Below are 10,834 nucleotides of genomic sequence, written 5' to 3'. Positions count from 1 at the left end.
CGCGCGCACGCGCACACACACACACACGCACGCACGCACGCACGCACGCACGCACGCACACACACACACACACACACACACACACACACACACACACACACACACACACACACACACACACACAAATAAAGACAAACAAATAACAAATACATGAATAGTTTGAACAGAACACAGCTAGAAGGCTTCTGATTTTGTCAAATTATTTATGTATGATTTTGACAATAAACATTTGAAAAGCCAAATACATGACATACATTTACTAAATTTCCCCCTTGGGATAATAAAGGTATCTATCTATCTATCTATCTATCTATCTAAGTTGAGCTATAGACATAGGGCCATCATACAAATTATAATCGATCATGTCAGTCAGTACACTGTTAAAGTGGATAATTGCGACGTCGTGTGGTTCAAGACGGCACTGCAATGATTAAAAATAAAATAGCAGATTGTGCTGTGAGCTTGGGTAAAGTGGCTCTTGCTGTGTATTGGGAGGAACAATATAAGGAACAATGCGGAAGAATCATATCAAAGACGAGATGCAGCCTTTTGTCAGCCTTGTTATAGAGCAGGGGTCTTCAGTAGGGGGTCCGGGACCCCTAGGGGGTCCTAAGAGTTACTACAGGGGGTCCTCCAAATCTTCCAATCCTTTTTATATTAACAACTTGAACCCTAGTGTCCATATTCTGAGAACTGTAGTCAAACATTTTGACAAAGAGGTTAGGGGGGAAAGAGCAGACTAAGTACAGAGTAAAAGGTTTATTAGGGTAATGACGGCTCAAGTGGTTAAATATCCGAAAACACAAATTGACATGAATTCAAAATACGCTGATGATTGTGCTGTCAAATGATGAAACTAAATGGAATCTTTGAACAGGTTGTGGGGGTCCCTGCTTCATCTCTCTCTCAACTGAGGGGTCCTTGGCCTGAAAACGTTGACGACCCCTGCTATAGAGTGTATAGACAAATAAAATCAGAATACATATTCATTTTCACACATCAACTCAAATCAAGAGTAACATTATGATATACATAAGAATATGTGGACAATAATGACATGTGGGGCTCAAGAGGGCATGTGCAAAATAGACAGGAGTGGAAAGTAAAAGCAGGACTATGGCAATGTTTAAATACTCTGATACAAGGAAAAATTACAGAATTAAAAATGTACTTGAGTCAGAGTACACAAATGTATAAAATGTATAAACATATTTTGAAAATAGAGGATCTACAAGCTAAAAGTGGCATGGTGACACGTTGTGAGCTTGTGAACTAGCCAGCAGGATATATTTTTTAGGGCTGAAGTGGTTAATGTTTGTTTTGTAATAAGAATCTAAATCTGCAAAGTAACAAAAGTTTTCAAATAGCCTACTTGTAGTGGAGTAAAAGTACAATATTTGAAGTGGAGAGGAGAGGAAGTAAAAGTATTGAAAATTGGAAACACTCAGTAAAGAACAAATACCTAAAGTGTACTTAAGTACAGTACTTGAGTAAATGACTGTACTTAGTTACTTTACACCACTGTTAAGTACATTCACGCCCTGACTATTTGAGGTACAATTCTTTAAAGGGGTAGACCACCCATTTTCAATATTGAACTGTGTCATTAATATACCTTAGAGGAGTTGTGTGGAAATAGAAAAAAAGTTCCCCCCCTTCTGTGTTGCCTAGAACTGGAGGATTGTTTTGGGGGTTTGTATTGTAAAGTACAACTTGATGACATCACACATTGTACTTTACAATACAAACCCCAAAATCAATCCTCCAGTTCTAGGCAACACAGAAGGGGGGGAACTTTTTTTCTATTTCCACACAACTCCTCTAAGGTATATTAATGACATATTTCAATATTGAAAATGGGTGGTCTTCCCCTTTAAGTACTTTCTACTCCTTCTCCACTCCATCTCAGAGGTAAATATTGTACTTTTTTTACTCCACAATAATTATTTGACAGCTTTACTTGCTTTGCAGATTTAGAGACAATATACAAAACACTGTGCAAATGTTGTTCTCTCACGTGGTTCGGATCCTGGCTTGGACGTAAATGTGATGGATTACAGTTTTAAAAGGCCTTAATTTGTAGGGAATATACGAGTAAAAAGTGTCGTAAAAAAACGGTCAACCGGTCTTGACCTCACGGTCTTCCTGGTAGACAAACAAATCCACACGACACACCTGGTTCCTTAACCACTTAAACCCTATACTTAGTGGACAGGCGTCCCTCAGGGCTCTGTACTGGTTACGCCAAAACAGTGAGGGTCGCGGAAACATTTTATGGGTCGCGAGTAAGTATCCCTATTGTTTTTTTATTATTATTTCAAAAGATGTTCAACAATTCAAAGATTTTGGTGAACTAAAAAGCATTTTCAAAGAATTTCATGAATAAAAAAGACATTCAAGGAAATTCCTTTAATGGGAAAAGAGAAATGTTAAGAAATTGCACAAAACATCACGATGCGATTCATTGTGAGCTGCTCACAAACTTTTTTTTATCAGTGTTTATGCTGATGACACTTGGGTGCTTTTCTCCTGAAGAGCTCATCACTGCATGGCAGTCTGGCTGCAGTGCACAGTTCATTCCAACAACCTCAGGCTCAGACTGAGCTTCTCTTTTGTCCTTGACAGCCCTGCCCCCTGCTGGATCTTTACCATGTACAATTTAGGCAGTTTAGGAATGCATTTAGCAGACACTTTATCCAGAGCCACGTACAACACACAAGGTAAAGGTACATTCTGTACATTGAAACTATAAGAAATAGAATACTGGTAGTCACCACTCCTAGGGTTGTTATTTTCTTTTCTTTGTTTCCCCCCTTTTTAGAGTAGACATTATATTTATCCCCTTTTCTGCCCAATTTAGTCTTTATGCCAATGAATTCTGTGTTGCCATTGTTGTTGTATCCTACTGACTCACCTGCCAGTGAGGAGCCCCCACCGGGAGGACATAAGCATAGGGCCTTCGCCTTTGTCTGCCCTGGGCAGGGACCAGGGGCGTCAATTGGGTATGGCAGGGGTATGCAGCCATACCTTGGCTTCGCGCGCGTGCAAGACACCAGTCATGTTGCCATACCTTACCTTTTTCTGAACTGACGCCACTGGCAGGGACTTTACCACTGTGCAAAGGAGTGCCTGCTGGGTTGATATTTTCAATGTATATTTGCACATTCGTGAACTTTGTCCTTTGTATTTACCCATCCTATATTCACTATAGTGAGCAGTGAGCAGCCATTCTACGGCACTCAGGGAGCAATTAGGAGTATAAGAGTCTTGCTCAGGAACACACATCGACACATTGCTGGAATAGCCTGGAATCAAAGCTGGGACAACCAGGGGCTCTGACTCCACAGTCTACTCAATTCAATTCAATCTCAATTCAAAGGAGCCTTATTGGCATGAGAAAACAAACGTGTACATTGCCAAATGCCCACTAACCACTCAGGTGACTCAGCTATGGCCAGTGGCCACCCCATAGATAAGATACCAGATAAACAATGAACCTAGCATCTGTCTATAAACAACATGCCATCTTAATAACACTCTGTACATTGAAACCAAAAGATAGAAGGTGAACAATGAACGTGGCATCTGACAAAATAACATGTATCTACATCATATTCTTAACATATGTGGTAGAGAGAAAATAGATATAAGGCAACAAAAACAAACACGAGTGAAAAAGATACATTATATCCCACACAACCTTAATTAGAATCGCCCCAAAAAAGAGTGTGTATGTTTGTCCGTTTGTCCGTCTGTAACTCCACGTTCAGCAGTTGTTCAATTGTCTAAAAAACATAATACAAAAATCAACGCATGTACCTTGCCCAACATCAACTTTATCACCTTCAAATGTGTCTCTACTTCTCATAATCCCCAAATGTTTAAAATATTTCCCAAAATTTTGGCCTGTAGGCGGCTTTGTCCTGTGATGCGATTTACATCACAAATGGGCGCCACCAAGCAGCGCACTCCCAGTCCGGGGGCAGTTCCAGAGAGAGCAACAGCACAGTCTGTCTGCTTCACACCAAGGGGGACTAACAGGCACACACACAAAGGGGCCAGGCCCCCGCAGGGGGCTGTAGGCTAGTGCATAGTAATAATAACGATGACAATAATAATCAAACCATAGCTGTATGGTTAGAGAGCCCACCCTGGGAAACTGACGTCTTGGGTTCAATTCCAGACCTCAGCAATGTGTTCCACGTGTCCCTGAGCAAGACTCTTAGGCCTGAATATATCTTTTTTTAAAGATAAAATTTGTAACTCAAATATTTGCTTTTGGGGGTCCCTGATACAATATCTTGACATGGGGGGTCCATCATGGCCAAATACATTTAATTTTGGGGGTCCTTGGCATGAAATATTTTGAGAACCACTGACAGAAACATGTTTTTTTCAAAAAACCTTAGAAGGATTTAGAAGACACTTTTAGAATCGGGTCAAAATTGGGTAAAAATTCAAATTTTCACGATTTTTCAAAAATAGCAGATCTACAAGCTACAAGATTTTGTATATATGTAGATATCTGCACATAGAGGTGCCCCCCACGCCCCCCAAACCCACCCCTGCGTTCCTCTGTGGGCAGCACTCTGCTGGGTGGAGCTGAAACTGAAGAGAAAAAAACACACGTCCGTGTGAAGTGGAGCTGTGTGTGTGTGTGTGTGTGTGTGTGTGTGTGTGTGTGTGTGTGTGTGTGTGTTTGTGTGTGTGTGTGTGTGTGTGTGTGTTTGTGTGGATCATGTGTACCGATTTTTGTGACATTTGAAGAAAATATGTAGGAAAAGGAGCAAAAAGTGTGTTTTGGAGAAAATTCAAGATGGCGGAAAATCTATCATGGCGCAAATGGGCGTGGCCTATATGGGGAGATGCGTCATGACCCAAGGAATCCAGGGAAAAAATATTTTTAATTTTCCGACCTACGGTTCAAGAGTTACAGGCCAAAACGTAAAGTGGGGTGTTATGGCGCCACCATGCGGCCAAATGACACAATTATTTTTTATTTAATCCTTAAAATCATTATGAACCTCCTCTCCAAGTCTTGAAACTCTAGCCCCTATGGTTTGCGAGAGACAAATAATTGAATGTGAGTTTTTGCGATTCCCATTATAAGTCAATGGGGAAAATTAATTCACTAATAAATTAATATCAATTAAACTATAGAACCTTTCTCTTAGAAAAGTAATAGCCCACGATTCCCGAGTAAGGCGGTCGATTTGACATATGGCGCGAGTGTGTGGTGGCAAAACTGTGGGACTAGTGGCGTGCCGAAGTTTAGGAAGTTCAGGCTACATACACACAGACACACACACACACAGACAGACAGACAGACCCACACAGCCACGTATAGGGAGCCTGTGCTTCACACAGCTCCAAAAGATGCCATAGTAATGATAAACAAATCCAGTGGGAGTGCCATTAAGGGGGGGTCAGAAGGACAGGAGAGACAGCTACAGTAGTTGGCGCAAAGAGCTTGGCTTTGGTTTCGTTTCTAGCTCATCTGTGCCTAGAAACAAAACAAAAACAATTCAGCCTCTTTTCCACATTCAAATGTAAGCCGGTGTGAAAGACTGAGGTCTCTGCAAAAATGAGAATGAGACAACACAAGGAACGAGCAGTTAGGAATCCTTACAAATTCCACTGAGAAATGGCCTGTATCTCTATACCTATATCTGCCCTGGTTCATTTCAAAGCACTCAGAAATGTATGGATGAATTTCACTATTCACACGACATAGACTAGTATAGACTACTGGCGGGCCATAAATTATACATATTAAAGAAGGAAGCTGCGGGCCATATAAAACCACGATGGGCGCCACGATTGGCTCCGGGGTTGGACTTTGGACATTTCTGCTTTAGATAGATACTAGATTTGATGTTTACTGTATCTTGTATCTAGGCAGGTACCACTGTAATGTTTACCTGGTAACTATAGTAGGCCTATATATACTGTACATTTGCTATTGTTACTATCGTTTGTGACAGTTCAAGACATTTCCTCCGTTCTTGCAATTTGGTAAGTCACCCCTCGTCTGCAAATGCCTAAAGTGTAAAGTGTTTGATCAAGTGTCCCTAAAATTTTTGCCACACAGTTTATTATATGCAATAAATGCTTATTCCTGATAACATTCATGATAAGGTTTGCAGTATATAAGGATTAAGGAACTGGCACTGCCTTCATTTTCCAACTACTGTTCCAGACAGCTTCAAAGTACAGTCCTTCAACTCTCCAACCATCTGGTAAGACTTACTCCCAAATGACTGCATGACTGGAAATCCCAAACATAACTTATTATGTTTTTAGTTTCTTTTTTTTTCTTTTTTTTCCCAGCAGTTTCCACACTTTGTGATGTTGACAAGAGGTGTAATTTGTACGTTTTCACTGTTGTGAGACGACAGTGTTTTTCAGGAAACCGTGACAACACAGGATGCAACTCGTGTTTAGTCTGATTTGGACTTTGTGTAGATCAGTGGTTCTCATAGTGGAGCCCAGGGAGACCTCACGGTTCCTTGGGGGGTTCCAAATGGACGCTTACAGTTCTGTAACTTATAGAGAGTTATGGGGGTCCTTGAAATTTAAAAGGTTTGAGAACCGAACCACTGCAAAAAATAGTATAAATATAAAGGTAACATAAATAATTTGTCAAAAAAAGACAATAAAGACTATCTATCAGTAGACCACAAGGGGAGGTAAATGCAGTTTCTCCATAGAAAGGAGTTGTCATTCATTCACTGCCAACGTTTTTCCTTTTTCTCCTCTGTACATACTACAATACTGTAGTAGTGTGTTTGTATTTGTTGATGACATGTATTATTGTGATATTTCTTTATATTATGTTGATGAATTGAATACATGTCAATCAAAAAGTAAGAAAGAAAGAAAGAAAGAAAGAAAGAAAGAAAAGTTAAAATTACAGAATGTGTTTTCTGCTAGAAAGAAGAGCATGGCTGTGACCAGTCAACCAGGCCCCTACGCTCCCTCGGACTTCCAGACTGGACTGTGTGACATCTGCAGTGACTGTGGAACCTGTGAGCTTCCCCATCTCTTTATGAAACTTCATTATTCTGGGGGCCAACGTTCAGGAAAGATTATTTAGTGCACAGCATGGGTCTTCAACGGGAGGTCTTTGGGGACTCTTTGGGGGTCCACCAGCGTTACTAGCCTATAAGTTGGCTCAGCGTTGAAGACAGGGTTAAACAACTAAAAATGGGATTGACTTTCAAAATAGTCAACGCAAATCTGCCCTCCATCCCCTCAGTACCCGCATATCTGACCAAATATCTCCAAAAAGTTAGCGACACCCACAGCCACAACACCAGAAGGAGCGCACACAATGATCTGATAATACAAACCCATAAGACAAATATGGGTAAATTCTCCTTCTACAACACTGCCACGCAGGTGTGGAATTCCTTGACTACCTCCCTTAACACATTATGAAGCTCGCTGGCATCCTTCAAAACTGCTGGCATCCTTCAAAACTGCCCTGAAAACTCACCTTTCAGGAGGCCAGAGCCCATAGACAGGCGAGAATTAAGCACCCCCTCCCCCTTTACCTTAGCCCCACCCCCTTGTTTCCCCTATACTGTACATATAGTGTTTTTATAAATGCGATATTATTGAATGTTTTCTTTGCTTGCTATTTATTATGTCCATGAATTAAATACAGAGGGCTTCCAACGTAACAAAAAGACCATAAAAGGTCTTATTTGGGATGTTCCTTTTAGGCAGGGTGTTTAACTGTACTTATACAACATTTCAATTGAATTGACTATACTTGTAGTGTTCTCTGTTTTTGGGAAGGGACTACTGTTTTTGTCTAATAAAATAATCATAAAAATAAAACACCAGGGGGACGACCAAATCTTTGCGTGATAGCCACCGTGAACCTATGATCCATATTCTGGTGGGAACATTTGATGAAAATAGTCTATTTGGGGTGTGGAGGGAAAAAGAGAAGACCAAGTACAGAGCCAAAGGTCAAGTTTACTATAAGTATTGAGGGTTTAAAGCTGATTAGTTTTAAGTGCTGACAGGGTTTTCATTTTATTATATTCAGACAATGTTCCCTAATGAAATCTAGTCTACCTCCAAAACTATTCTGTTATCTTTGAGAAGCTCTGTCACTAGCAGCTCATTCATTGGTGCATGAACCGGCCACCCCGGGGCTAAAACGATTGACAGACAAGTCTAACCAATCCGAACGAAAGGCACCATGATTGGTTAATCACAAGCAGGCTGTACTTTCTGGACCAATGACAGAAACTCAGGAAAGCCTGGTGAGGCGAGGTTAATGACAGAGCTTCTCACAGATAAAAGAATAGTTTTGGGCAGCCCCTAGAAGTGTCACCTTATTATAACTCTATGAGTGTCACAGTGACTAGAGCATTGTTAGCCATCTGAATATAATGAAATAACATTAAAAAAAAAAAAAAAGATCACCCAAAACAATCTATCACCCAAAATCTATTTACGTCAGCAGAACACCACATATCTCAATGTCTGAAAATACGTACATGAAGTCATGAATGTTTTGTTGCATGTATTTCAGGCTTCAAGGCGTTGTGCTGCCTACCTTGCATGGTGTGCTCTATCGCTGGTGACATGGGGGAGTGCTGCTGCTGTGCCTTCCACTTCCCAATACGCAGCGTCTACCGGACCAGATACAACATCAATGTACGTATAGTAGTCAACACAAGGCATCACAATAGCTTTAACCACTTTATCCATTTATATGTCGGCTGTTCAAAAATAGCAGCTCTACTGCAAGCTTGTACATCTGCTATTTTTGAAAATCTTTGAATAATGTCACATTTTGAAGGACCACTGCAGCATAAGTCAGGGGTTCCCAAACTTTTTGTCTTGGGGCACCCCATAAATATATATATATTTTTAAATCCGAGGCACCCCAACATTCAAATTTTCACTCCTAGCACCTTATATTTATAGCATATCTTTGTTGTCAGGTGGAAACCTTGTATGTCCAAAACCGTTCATTTTGTATTTATCATCTATAAAATGTACTAAACTAGTGAAAACAGCAGATCTACTAGCTCTAGTCTTGTATGATGAAGCAGGGCTTTGCTTTACCAAAAGACGTACACATTTGAAACTTGGAGATACAAGGTTTCTGCCTGACAGTGACGATATTTTAGTGATTATGTTGCGAGGAAATGTTGAGATAGTAGCCATTTTAGTTAGAACTGACTGAAAATAACTTTGTACTTCAAGTCAATATTTTTTCAAGTGTACAAATTAATTCCAAATATTATCAAATGATCTCGCGGCACCCCTGGACTGCCGTCACGGCAACCCAGTCACCCACTTTGAAAACCCCTGGCATAAGTAACACAGTAGGTATGACTCTGTTGTTGTCATGCAGGGCTCCATGTGCAGCGATGCCATGATGTATTACTGCTGTCCAATATGTGCTGCATGTCAGCTGAGGAGGGACATCGACCTGAGGAAGGAACAAGGCATCTTCTGATGGATCTGGGTGCAGGTCAGTATATCTGAACTGGACTTTTAATTTGATGAGAATAATATGCAAACACTCAGCTAAAATAGCAGGTCTGACACCCAATCAATCAATCGCATGTGCACGCACGCGCGCACACACACACACACACACACACGCACGCACGCACGCACGCACGCACGCACGCACGCACGCACGCACGCACGCACGCACGCACGCACGCACACACACACACACACACACACACACACACACACACACACACACACACACACACACACACACATTCTAATTTACTATTAAGACGCCTCAAGGGCGAGGTCCCGCAATATCTTGGCCATCTGGCCAATGATGTGTATCCATATATGGAGACCCCTGGTACCCATATGGAGATCAATGTACTGTATATGGAGATACGTTGTTATAGCCCAAACATGCTTACTCAGTTATTCGTTATGTGAAAGTCCTATGACATCATACATACAATCCCTTTTATGCCCATACATGGAGATCCCTGATATCTGTAGAACCAGCCACACAGGCTGTCTTGGCTATCTGTCTTGGCCATATGGATTCTGTTAATGTGGAATGTGGCCAATGTGGTCTCCATATATGTATTCCCATATGAAGTCCTGTTATTGGCTTAATATTGATGAAATCAGGGATAAAAGGGATTCTGATAGTGTGTTTCCCCTGACATCACAGTGATGTCAGAGCGGCAAACTCATAGACCGTAAAAAGTATACACATCCACATGTCCAGACAGAGTCAGTATGTGGCGTTTCAAATACTAAACTGAGACCTTTGGTCGCAATTCATCTAACAATGTATTGTTTTATCTCTTCCAGGTGCTCCTCGATACAGGATCTGTTTTGGTATTTCTACACGAGAGACATTTCTGTTAATGAGGAGTAAAGTGGTAATGAGGAATTAAACTCGTGACCCCTAGCATCTCTATTCCGGGGCAAACGTTGGCCAAAAATTGCTGATCTACAAGCTCACAGCACATTGTGAGCTTGTAGATCTGCTGCTTTCGATGACTTGATATGTGTGTGTGTGTAGAGGGCACACAAACAGAGCCAACTCCGTTCAGGTTTACTGAGAATAGAGGGTTTAAAGTGGCATAATTTTGATTCACATTTATTAGTAGAATAGATTTTCATAATGTATTTTATACTCTTTCACAAAATGTTTTATAAGAATGTTGTTTTATGTTAAGGAATTACCGTTGTTCTCTATGCCCCCCATTTGGGGTTTTAATTAATGATCAAAGTTTGGCATATTAAAAAGAAAAGATTTTTGTTCATTGTTGTTCAAATGTGCTATACAACTAATTATTAGTCATTCATGAGTATA

At 40.8% G+C, this 10,834-nt stretch overlaps 1 protein-coding gene across 1 annotated transcript; it reads left to right on the top strand.

Moving 5' to 3' along the window:
• Positions 1 to 6,943: 6,943 nt before the first annotated feature.
• Positions 6,944 to 9,487, top strand: plac8.2 (placenta associated 8, tandem duplicate 2; the record flags this gene model as incomplete). Its single annotated transcript, XM_080742914.1, has 3 exons — positions 6,944 to 7,028; positions 8,552 to 8,676; positions 9,383 to 9,487. The coding sequence occupies 3 exons, from the start codon at positions 6,944 to 6,946 to the stop codon at positions 9,485 to 9,487; spliced, it is 315 nt and encodes a 104-aa protein (XP_080599040.1).
• Between the last annotated feature and the right edge of the window lie 1,347 nt (positions 9,488 to 10,834).

Source organism: Nannobrachium achirus, assembly GCF_963921795.1.
Source record: "Nannobrachium achirus genome assembly, chromosome: 15".
NCBI classification, from domain to species: domain Eukaryota; kingdom Metazoa; phylum Chordata; class Actinopteri; order Myctophiformes; family Myctophidae; genus Nannobrachium; species Nannobrachium achirus.
Note: the sequence above shows the minus strand (reverse complement) of the source record. Positions and strands in the feature narration are given on the sequence as shown.